The sequence below is a fragment of the Passer montanus genome, unplaced genomic scaffold (assembly GCF_014805655.1).
Source record: "Passer montanus isolate IOZ18808 unplaced genomic scaffold, ASM1480565v1 scaffold58, whole genome shotgun sequence".
NCBI lineage: Eukaryota > Metazoa > Chordata > Aves > Passeriformes > Passeridae > Passer > Passer montanus.
This window is the reverse complement of record NW_024370816.1, coordinates 3,507,057-3,519,144: the sequence shown is the minus strand read 5'-3', so window position 1 is coordinate 3,519,144 and position 12,088 is coordinate 3,507,057. Positions and strand designations below refer to the sequence as shown.

Below are 12,088 nucleotides of genomic sequence, written 5' to 3'. Positions count from 1 at the left end.
TGAGGTTGTCTGTCTTCCCTAAACCTAAAACAGGACCTATAAAGAGTTTGGAATACTTTCTCTATTTTCTTCCATCTCTTTAGTGGAAACATACTGCTGTCATTATGATGATACTGTCAGTACCTCTGTGTTCATTTGAAAACTTGTGTACCTGACACAAAGCTCAGCTGATCATGTTGCTCTTCTGTCTTTTCAAAGGAAGGTGCATCTGCTCGAAAAACACAAACTCCGGCAGCACAGCCTGTGCCACGACCAGGTAAGTGGCCACTGTCACACGGGCTTCTGTCCCACACGTGCATGAGTTTCTAAGGAGTTCTCTTCAGAACTTTAGTTAGCTCAAGAGTGAAGTACAGGTCATTTATTTTTGGCCTTTAACTGCATGTGTTGGGAAAAACCCATAGCCTTTTGTTTCATGTTATACCATGGGACTTGGGGTCGTTCCCTTCAGTGTGTTGCCCAGTTAGCCCATTGAAAGCGTGCACTGCTGAAATTAAAACGTGCAGAACCTCTCTTGGTTGTGGGCTTGGTATGTCAGCAGTTAAAACTTCACAAAATCCCCACTCAAATATCTAACAAGAGCTGGTTAATACTCTAAGGATAAACAAACAGAATACCTAATCTCAAAAAGAGATATATTATTATTTCTAGGATTAATATGTCAGAAATAAGTAGTACTCTGAATGTGTTATCATTACTTCTTCACACTTCTTAAGCACATAAGATATTTGTAACAGGGCCAAAATCCTCAACTGGGTTTTTAATTTCCATTCAGTAAATTTTGGCTACCAAGTCCATTTTCCTGTCAGATTGAATCTTGAGTTTTGATGCAGTGATGGGATGATAAATGTACTTTGTTTAAATAAGAAACCCTCAGGATGAGTTTTCAGAAGTGTGTAGGAACAGTATATAGGAGAAATATATATATTTGCAAACTGATGTGCAGATTTGCCCCTGGTTTACATACTTTGAGAGCTTAGTGGTTTGATGGGAGAAGGTCTCAAGTGAAAGGTGCTATTTCAGGACAAGATAAGGTTATTAAGGTCCTGGAGACATTCTGGGGGGCTTGGAAGCAAAGCTACCAGTTAAAATGAAAATACTTTTTCTAGAAGTACTGCTGGAATACTGTATATCCTTGTTGAGACTCTAAATGCTTGCAATGTGTGCTTTGCTAATTCCTTGAGATTTGTTTGCAGGATTTAATGCTAAGACTTAATATTGTAAAGCTGCTTCTTCCTCCAAAATCCATTCTAATATTGAATGTTCTCAGCATGCCTAAATGCTGTTGTGCACAGATTCTTCTGTTTGGTTATTTTGGAACTGGAAAGGTCATGCTGCCTGTCATACTTATCTCACTAGCCCTGTTAAGCATCCTAATGCAGATGGAGTTGACAGACAGCAGTATGAAAAGGGTAGAAGTGGCAAGAAAGGAAATGTGACTGAGTTGTCACAGTTCCTGCTGCTGGCTGTGACTTCCTGGGCATTTCCTGCCAGCAGCGTGGGCTCTGTGCATGGTAGAGGTGACACTGACACTGCCCTGCTCTGAGGCCAGCCCCATCCATTATCTTGCATCTACATTGGAAATTGAAGCGAGAATAAAGAAGACAGGTGGAGTCAGAAGAGGTTTCTCTTTCTGCCTGTCCTGGGATATTTTTGCATTTTGATATTTGGATATTTTAAGAATTCAGCTGTTCTATTCTTAGCAGTCAAAGCAACTAAAACCTGCTGTTTCCAGGAGGATACTGCTTTGCCCATAGGAAGCATTAGTTAAATTAGGCTAAACTGTTGGACAGTAGTGATTTGAAGAAAATACTTGAGATGCATTTTTAAATTATATTTCTTGGCACCGTTTTGCATTACCAACCTTTTCTCCTAACCTGTCTTTGTACAGCTATTTAATTTCTTACAGATGCTTATTCTCCTCCCCCTCCTTTTTATTTTGATGTTTTTGCTTTAAGACAGCTGACTCTGCCCATAATTTCAAGAATATTTTTACTTTAAGGAGATACCTAAATTAAAGAAAAAAAATTAAAAATCACTGGGTAGGTAAAGTTCATGTAGTTCAATATAGTGTTGCCAATTATATCTGTGCATTTGACAGTGTCAGGAAAAGATAATTAAGGATATGGTCTCAATATTTCAATAATGGCAAGTATGTGCTGTGAATATTTATACTGTTCTGGGAAGTTTCTGAAACAGTTGGTCATAAATAAACATGAGCAAGTTGGTGCTAAGCAATTGGAAGTCAATTAATGAAATTTGTCATGCATAGTAGCAGTTGAGGCTTGAGTTAGTCTGCATCAATCTCTCTACTACTCACCATTTTCTGAATTAGGATAAACATGGATGGTGATGATTATCAAGTGCTACACTTCTCTCCTGAAGTTAGGGCTCCTGAAAACTGAACTATAAAATGTTTATTTGGGGAAACCAGGCAGGTCACCTGGTAACCAGGTAATAGCACCAACGTGAAGAAACAAAGAGGCTTTTCCACTCTTGGGATGCAGTGTCTCCTGTAGTGAGGTGGTCACCACTTGGAAAACTGAAGGGGAAACATTTTGCTGGAGAGGTGGGGGGCAGTCCTTTGGTTTCTACCAGTGTAACAGTGGTTTTGTGAGTTTCTTTGGTGGTTGAGGGTAATTTTGTTTGCAGGTGGGTTGCTTTTTTTCTTTTTCTTTTTTTGGTTGCTTGGGTGGTTTTCCTCTTGAGTGTCAGACTTGACTGTGCCTGGCTCCTGAAGACCTCATGTAACTCAAGCTGCAATCCAAAATTAACCTGAATAAGCGTGAAATTCAGGTTTTGATTGTTGAAAGCTCTATATCTGTTTGGGATAGCTAAATTCCACGGATGTCATTGCAATAATAACTACTAATGAAAAGGTGAGGTGTAGAGATCAGTTTGTTGTGAAGGTTTTCCTGCTGGTTCAGCACCACTGAGCTAAAGACCTACAAGCAGCTTTTTTCAGGATTGCTGGGAGTTTTTGTCCATGGTGTCATGTCCTGGCCTTTTGTGGAGGTTGGAGGGGGGATGAGTAGCTTCAGTACAACTGGGAGAGATTGACTCAGTTCTCCTAACATCTCCTTCAGATGGTCAAAAGCTGTTTGTTTTCTGAATGCTCAAACCCAAATGATAAATCCCTACTTCATCTTAGTGTCTTGCATCTAAAAATGATCTAATGACTGTAGTGTGACTCTTCCCTACTCACTCCTGCAATTAAACAGATGCCTTGCAGTGACCTTTGGATTGATGTCCTAGTCATTCTGCTGTATTTTTATTTTTTTTTTCTCAGTTTCTCAAGCAAGACCGCCTCCAAACCAGAAAAAAGGTGAGTCAATTTTGGTTATATGATCCTTTTAATTTCTGTGTGAATTGTGCCCACTTTTCCTTTTTTTTTTTTTTTCCTGACAATACAAGCAACAGTATAAGCAAGCAGTGGAATATATAGCATGTATTCTGTATAGCATAATAGCATTCTATTGTACTATATATGGGTCCCACACATGTTGAGAGACTTGTGATACAGGGATCTGCTTTTTTGGTGAATGAAAACTTTGACTTTAGAAAAGCTTTACCACTATTTTCCTTTACTATTTTTTCATGACTGGGACCTTTTAAGCAAGAGTTTTTTTATGTACAATTCCTTTAATGAAAAAAGGGAGGAGAGGAGGAAGCAACAACCAGAACACAACAAAAAGCCCTGTCCAGGCAAAGTCTAACTTTATTATCTCTACAGGATCAAGAACTCCCATAATCATTATTCCAGCAGCCACGACCTCTTTAATAACAATGCTTAATGCAAAGGACCTTCTGCAAGATCTGAAGTAAGTAGCTGATTAGAACATACTGTATAACAATTTGTTTTCAGATACAAAGTTGTACTAGCACCTAATTAGTGATTAAGCAGGAGGGTTCATTTAGTCTCTTGTGACAAGCTAGTTTTCCAGACCAGAGTATAAAAGAAATTAATTCCTCTTGACTAGTAGGAAAAAAAGCAAAAACCTAATTCAGACTTTTGGCTCAGTTGTGACCTGTGGGCAGATTTAGGAAACTTTTGCAGTTGGAATGTGTGCAGTCCTGTTCTTTGATGTAACATCTGTGCAGCCATGTGCAAGTGAACCCTTTCCATGGAAGAAGGCTGAGAGAAGCTGGCCAAGGGAGCTCCTGGAGCTCAGAAAAGATATTGGGAAAGGACCTCAGTTATTGTAAAGGAGAAGGTGACCAGATGGGCTGTATTGGGCTGTATCAGCCAAGCATCCCAGCTGGTTGTGCAAACAAAAAACTTTTTCTGAAGTTCACATATTGTCATTAAGTATTGATGCAAATGCATCCAGGGAAATTGCAGTGAGTTACTAAAACTTGTTTATCACATCACACATCTGATTCTGAGATTTGATTCATTATGGGTGAAGGAATATTTCTGCTTGTCCAACAGATCATGGTTTTTAGACTTGCCAATCAAGTAAATATCAGGTAATTTTTTGGAAACAGTCATTTTGACAGAGAAATGCACTGTTGTAGGTTGTCAAAAAAATGTAGGTTGTCAAAAAAAATGGAGGGATCATCTTTCTGTTACCTCCAGCACTCGTTTTTCATGATATATTACACTTCTTTTCATCCAAACCAGGCTGTGGTGGTGGTACAGCTTCTGCTGGAGTTGCCCTAGAACTGTTTAAAGCTGTGCTCTGGGATACCAGGTGCCTGCTGATCCACAGCTAGTTCCAGTTCTATCTTGGTGCCACAGGCCATCAAAGGCCCAGTGAGTGTACTGGGCTCCCTGTGTCTCCTCTGAAATACTTTGAGGGAAGGCTGGCTTTAACATTACAGTTCAGTGTGCAAGCTGTCACAGCACTGATCCAATGGGACTGACAAAGGGTGTTTGTTTATGTGGGTTTTTCGTATTTAGGGAAAAAGATAGCCCTGGCTTGTTTAAAGCCCTGACTTTTACAGGTGTATAATCTGTGACTTCCTGGCACAGGTGTACCCAGAAAGGGATGAAGCACCTGTGTAGTGGCTGGACTGCTGGCCAAACGCCAGTGCACTCAACAAAATGATCTACTCATCTTCCTCTGCTGCAATTGGAGCAGAGGAGGGAAAAATAACCAGGTAAAGTAAAGCTCATGGGGCTGAGATAAGGATTAGGAGAAAATGCTTTAGGGGCCAAACAGGCTCAAAACTTCAAAGGATGTAAAGAAAACTTTATTAACAAAATTAAAAGGAGAATGATAAGAACTAAAGCAAACCTTTAGAACACCTTTCCTCCCCCCAGCCTCTTTCTATTTCCTACCTACAACATAAAGAGAAAAAACATGGGATTTTTGAGTCAGTTTACCACTTCTAAAAATAAATCTTTCTTCAATTCACTTGGGGAGAGGAGTCTCTGCTGCCATGCTACAGGAAATAGTTTCTCATGGTTTTAATTTTCATGAGCAGCAGCCTGCCCGGAAAGCTGCAATCCTGAACTCCCTCCCACGTTTTGTCAGTCTTCTCACAACTGCCTCCGTGGGTCACTGGCTTAGGGGGTGCAATTTTTTAAGGATGAGCAGTTCTAGTATAGAAGTAAAGGTTCTTTTTCTGTCTCTGTAAGCAAAGGTTCTCTTCTTCTGTTTCTTAAAGCAAAGGTTCTCTCTCTCTGTTCAAGTCGGATCACAGCTTCTTTCAACATCTGTATTCTCCAGTTCTCTTCTGAGCTGCAGATGAACACTGCATCTCCCCATACGCTTTATGACTTTCAGGGAAATGGTTTGGTGTATTATATTCTCACCTTGACTTGCAAAAGGTTTGCAGCTGCTGAACAGGAGCATTGCCTCTCCTTCTTTCCTCTGGGCTCCGGCCCCTCCTTCACTGACCTTGGTGTTGCCCTGTTGTTTTCTTCACGTGCCTCCACCTTTCCTTCGCTCTGACTCGGGAGAATACTGGCATCCACGGATTAATTTATTCTCAGATGGAATTTTTCAGCGCTGAAGAGGTTAATCTGGCCCGGGCCGTGCCTGGGGACAGGACTGGCTGTGCTTCTGCTTCAGGCTCCGCTGCCCAGCCCAGGCTCCGCGGGCATTTCCCGGCTGCGGGAGTCAGCGCAGCCGGGGCGGGGAAGGGGAGGGGGGACACGGCTCCTTCTCTCTTCTCTAGAAAGCAGGAAGGAAGAAAGAGCTTTCTGTGGATTTTTTGTTCTTAAATATGATTTATAGAGGCATGTCCGGCTTCTCCAATTGGCTTAGCAGCGTATCAGTTTTCAGAGCCAGCTAGCCATTGTTTCTGTCAGCTGTGATGTTTGTCGTGGGGAAAGTCACTTCTGTGGCTGACCCTTTTTCCTGCTCACCAAAAATTCAATTAAGGCAAACCCAGCACAATCGGCCTGTCATGTCTGAGTGATCTGTGCCAGGAGTCAGAGTTTTCAGCAGTCAGCTTGCCAAGGCCTGTCCCAAGAGGATGCTCGTATTTAGAGTGCAAGGAACATGATCCAGAACAAGCTGAAAGGAAGTTGAGGGGTTCAGAGGATGACACTGAATAGTTAGCCCATGTGAAAGGGAAAGGGGAGAAGAAAGGTGTGTTAATGAATCAGAAGTGCAATAGCAGAATTCAGAAGAGTAAAATATTAATTTAGCCATGACAGGTCTAGCACTCTTCTGGAAAATATGCCACCTGGCCTGTATGTGTTTGCATTCAGATTTATGGAAGTACTTTGTTCAGGAATGGCTTCAGGGTTTGTTTTTACTGTTAAGGTATGCAGAATGTAGAGCCAGCCTTGATGTGGAGTGTGATGGATAGATATGTGATGGTTTTCCAAGGGAAGAAGACTTAGCTAATTTCTGCCTCCAAGTCAGCATCTTCTTTAACTCGTTCCCCACTTGCAGCTAAATTTGACAGAAGAGCAGAGATTTCAGAGACTTCTTTCATTGCCACAAGTTATGGAATAAAGAATTATTGTCCAGGTAGAAAAGACACACCTAAATCAATGTTCCCTCTCTTACCCTTATGGAGGAAGATGCAGGTAGATTTGCATTTCTTGTGTTTCTAGAGATAGTCAGCCTGCTTATATTTGCCATCAGAGGGGATTGGTGATGCAGCAGAAGGAAGAGAGATTTTTGGAGCTGGAAGGGTAAGAGCCATTGTAGGGGAGAATGAAGAAATGTAGCAGAAGCCTGGGAGGATGATGCCCCATGGTGCCTGGGATATGGATGTCCCTGAGGCAACACAGTCTGTGAAGTGTGTGATCATAAAGAATGAATTTCTGTTTCATAAATCAGCTTCTGTGATTCTGTTCATTTAAATGTTTCTTAAAACAAAATAAGGAAAAAAATCAGCTGAAATTAAAGATAAAGAGAGATCAAAACTTACAATCATAGGTGAGAATCTGTCTTTTAGGATACTTCTTGTCTACAGTCCTGGATTTTAAAAAAAAATAAATTTATGGAACTGGGCTGCAATGCATTGTCACTTTTGATATGAGAAAAATTATTTGTAGTATAATTGCCTGATATTTTAGGTAGTGGTTGTAAAATAAACTGGAGATTCTTCATCCAGTTCTGTGGTAGGACTTAGATTGAATTGCCAAGAACTGAGAGAAACTTATTAATTATACCAAGATTTTTACTAAGCCTTTTTATAGCCCTGTAGTATATTAGTTTTTCATGCCAAATTTGGCTGACATTTGTACGACGTTTAGCATCTTACTTTATCACTTATATTAGGCTCTGTTTTAAGGTAGAGAATATGGAAAGCAGGAAAACTATTATGTTTAGAAGGAAATACGTATGAAAAACCCAAAGCATAGCACTAGTTTAAGATTTTATTTTTAAGATACCTGGTTTCTCTATTCAATATATTTGTTGCAACTTGGATTTTGAAGGGAGATATTTCTGTATGTGATTGTAATATATACAATTCACCTGCTAAATAATATGCAAATATTCTTGCTAATATTTTTTTGAAAGGTTACTTTTCTAAGGAGCCAAGTACAACATAAAGTGAAGAGCTTCTAAAATAGTAAAAAGATAAAATTTAATTTAAAATCAGAACTGCAATGCGTTCTGGTATGTTGTGATGCTTCTTTAAAATATTTTATATAATACATTTTATTCTTAGTCACTATCTGAGTGCAGCACTGGATATCACAATTACTATGTGAAATTGTGACTCAGTGTTTGAGAATACCTGAAGTGAGGCTTTTCAGAGACAAGGCTTCTGCTTTACATGGAGCCAAAATGAAGCAGGAATTCCATCAGGCAGATGAGAATGACTAAATGGTGATGATGTATTTTTATTATGATGGTGCTTCTGCTTGTGATACATTTAACCATCTGTGGCCAGGCAAGTCACTGGAGATTTATCCAGCTTTGATACCGAGTGAAGTATCTGGGACAGATTCAGACATGATGTAAAAAAGCTTTGTTCTCATGCAAAAATAGGTGTCTAGAGCTTTTGATACTGTAATTTAACAGAAATACTGAGAGGGTGGTAGAATTAAGTCCCCAGTTCTGAACACAATCAATTGTGTATTGCCGTGATCTCAGTTGCTGGTAAGTTGCCTTATTCTCCTTTCATGCATTTTTCAGTGTGCCGAGCTGGGGGTCAGAAGGTGCTGATCTGACCTCAGGGAAGGTGTTTGAAAGGCACTGCTGCCAGGGGATGGAGTGCCAGTTCAGTGGGTGGTGTCCTACAGTTACCTCCCACATCCTGATGGTGTGCACTTGCTTGCCTGTTGCCTTAGAGAAGGGACCTGCTGCCTTTACAAAGTGAGAGTGCACCATTTTTCATGTGGATAATGATTTTGGCAATTAACAGCCAGGACTAATAATTTCCTACCCCTACAAAGGGCATAAAAGTGCATTGTAAGTAGATATGGATTTTTTTTTTAATAGGGAATAGTAATCTGGAGAAGCAGCAAGAAACTGTAAGCTCCTGCACACTCAGGTTTCAGAACCCATTTTCTGATGTTTAAAAAGCTGTCAAGTACAAATGTGTAGTTAAGCCACTGGCTATAGTATTTTATAGTAATACTATAAATAATCTCCAAGAGAAGATGGGATTTTTGGTGTTTAATACTCAGGTTTCTTACACTTGTGTTTTATGTCTGAGTAGTGATGACATAGGCCATAAATATATTTATAATCACACGGTAATTTCTATTGATTCTCAGTTCTTGAGCACATGACTTTTACTGTGCTTACTGAGTCGATGACTCCCGGAAATGCAGGCAGAGATTCCATAAACTTTCTGTAAGCTGTCCTTTATTCCTGTACTCTGTGTTTGTATCTGGATGTAAGTGCTTGCTTCAATGCTTGCTTTGTGACAGTTGTCTTCTCTGCTGTGCCATTTGAATCTGCTCATTGATAGTTTGTCCTTAACAAGGTATCTTTGTGTTGTGTCCTAGAGAATTGCTCTCAAAAATTGGTTTTTTTCCAGGAAATAAAACTGAAGTTATTGTCTAGAAGGGACATAACTGAGGCACAAGTGAATGGTGCCTCAATGGCTGTGACACAGTTTCTAGCTGAAATGGGCAGAAACTGCCAAAAACTGGTGTTGAAATGAATTCTTAAACACAGAAACATTTAAAGCAGAGAATGTGAGAAGACTCAAGAGTGGTGAGGTTGTTACTCTGTAGCACAGCAATATTGCTCTACTCTCATGTGGCAGGGCTGCTTTGCTTTCCTGTTTCCATTTAAAATGTGTTTGCTTCTTCACATTTACAAATTAAATTTAAAATGTGACCTTTTAGATCCCTGTTCAGATGAATACTTGATTATTGCTGTAATGTGTGTAGGGCTGTTTGGTTTTTATTTACATATTCTCTAAGAGTTTCTTCTTGTTTAATGTAAGGGATGGAGAATAACAAAATTCTCCTCAAGCTGCATTTCATTTCAGGTGACCCTGGCTTTTCCTATAAACATTGCCATTTGGATAAAAGGTGTTTAAGGGCTTGTTTCTTTTATTTTCTTTATTTTTTTTTTTTTAATTTATCTTCATTCTTTTGAGCCCAGATTCCTTTAATTGTAATAGCATTTCAGGTGACCCTGGCTTTTCCTATAAACATTGCCATTTGGATAAAAGGTGTTTTAGGGCTTGCTTTTTTTTTAAAATTTATCTTCATTCTTTTCAGTCCAGATTCCTTTAATTGTAGTGGGTGAGGAGAAGAAGAAACTCATTAGTACTTTTCTACTAAGAAACTCATTAGTAGTTTTCTTAAAAGCTGAAGGACCACCAAGCAAATCCTCATTTTAGGTTACAGAGTTTCCTATCAGTTACTGTTGGTAAAGCAAAGCCTGTGACACACTAGCAGGACAGGCCATTAGGAGTGCTCATGACAAAGGCACCTCACTTTGAAGTTTCTAAATTAGCAAATTAATGAGAAATGCTGAAATTCTGGTGCCACACTGGGAGCTTTTTCCTAGTGCAGAACTCAGTTGAACGCCTCTGTGTAGTGTGCAATTTGTATGTGTCAGTCTGTTGTGATGGATAAAATGTATGTAAATATTAACTGCTTGCTAATTACTTCAGCCATTAGGGAAATTATTATTTAACTTCTGAAGAAATATATTCTAGGTGGCCAGTATGTACTTTTCTCCCAGTGTCCTGTACAGCTTTTTTGTCTGTTTCCTTTAGAATGATGGTGTTTCACATGTACTAGAGAGACAAGCATAATTTAATTTATAGCTGCTCATTTAACACCTGTGATGCTTTTTCTGTTTGCAGTATGTGCAGCTCTAGTCAGCTTTAATGCACCATTCATAGTTATTAGCAGGTGATGTTTTTTTTTTAATTTCCTAGTGCAGTTGTATCAATTGAATGCATTTGGACACACATTTCAGAAATTGCTTTTGACTTTGTTTCTAAAACACTGTTAAATCATGAGGAGTAAGAGGGGATATCATCTGTTAATTTACATTGGGAAAGTAAAACAGTTCTGCTTGGAGGTTTGTTGACAATTTTCACCTGCTGGCTTAAAACATGTTTGTTTCTTCCCCCCGCCAAAAATGCCATTTTCTCACTGAATATGTAGTGAAAACTAGTGTTTTCAAGTTGACTGAATAATGAACTTTTCTTCATATTCGGTCTTCCATTCTTTTTTCCTGTTTATCCAACAATAGGAAGTGCAGTCTGCCTGTTAAAGCACATTCAAATTTAGTCTTTAGTATTGAAATAGAAATAAATTGAAGAGAAATGCTGCAAACAACTTACCCAAAAAATGTAGTAAACTGCTCAAAAGCACCATGTGCACTGTAATGAAGAGAAATGTTACCAGCTATGTACTGTGCTTTTAAAATGTACCACAAATCCTGCTGCTAACTACTGCAGTTAAGGGAAACAGAGTTTTATTTTCATCAGAAGCTTTGGCAATGAAATGTCAGCAGCAGACAGGGTTGTGGTGCAGCTGGGTGGCTCTGAATAGAATATTAGAGCACAGGCCTGAACTCTGTTCCTGTGCTGCCCTGGAAGGTGCTGCTGGTCACATCAGCTTCCCTTTTTCTATGACACACTTCCAGTTCTGTGAAAGGCATGACTCTGGCAACTTTCTTTTCTCTATCTCAAAATCCACTGAGGTTTATCTATAAAAAGGTCTACACTGCTCTCACATTTATGGTGCCAGTTTTGAGACCTGTTCTGGGTATTTTATTGTCCCCATAAAGAGGAGGGCCTTGAAATGCGATTGCAGTTGTTTTTTAAGGTGAGGGGGTTGAAAGATTAAGGATCTGTAATTATTTGGAGGAAGGAAGCTGTGTCACATCTTAGCATTTATTTTTGTCATGTGGAGGTAATGTATGATATGAGGGCCACATTATCTGGATTTTACAAGCACTTATTCCATCACAGAATCTATTAAGAAAGAAACCCCAAAAAACTGTAGTGTCATGCATCATAGTAACCAGATGCATAATAATAATGTAAAATCACCATCCTCTAAAAAAATAAAACCTCACTCAAACCATTTTTGATCAAAAAATCTCAGCTTTCTTGAGAAAATTCTAATTGGCAATAATTCTAATGGCTCCAAGAGATCTTAAAATTTGCTCCTGGAAGCAACTGCTTTAATGCCCAGGTTACCCTTGGTGACTAAAACTAAGAGTTGTGGTCAGTTTGCAGGTTGTGGTCTGGC

General features: G+C 39.4%; 1 protein-coding gene across 1 annotated transcript in view; it reads left to right on the top strand.

The window, feature by feature from the left end:
- The window catches only part of CDC73 (cell division cycle 73), a 102,253-nt gene that overhangs the window by 82,416 nt on the left and 7,749 nt on the right, over positions 1-12,088 (top strand). Inside the window, exons 11-13 of the mRNA XM_039726263.1 lie at positions 199-256; positions 3,287-3,322; positions 3,731-3,818. Coding sequence (XP_039582197.1) covers positions 199-256; positions 3,287-3,322; positions 3,731-3,818 — 182 coding nt within the window. The remainder of the gene's footprint in view (positions 1-198; positions 257-3,286; positions 3,323-3,730; positions 3,819-12,088) is intronic.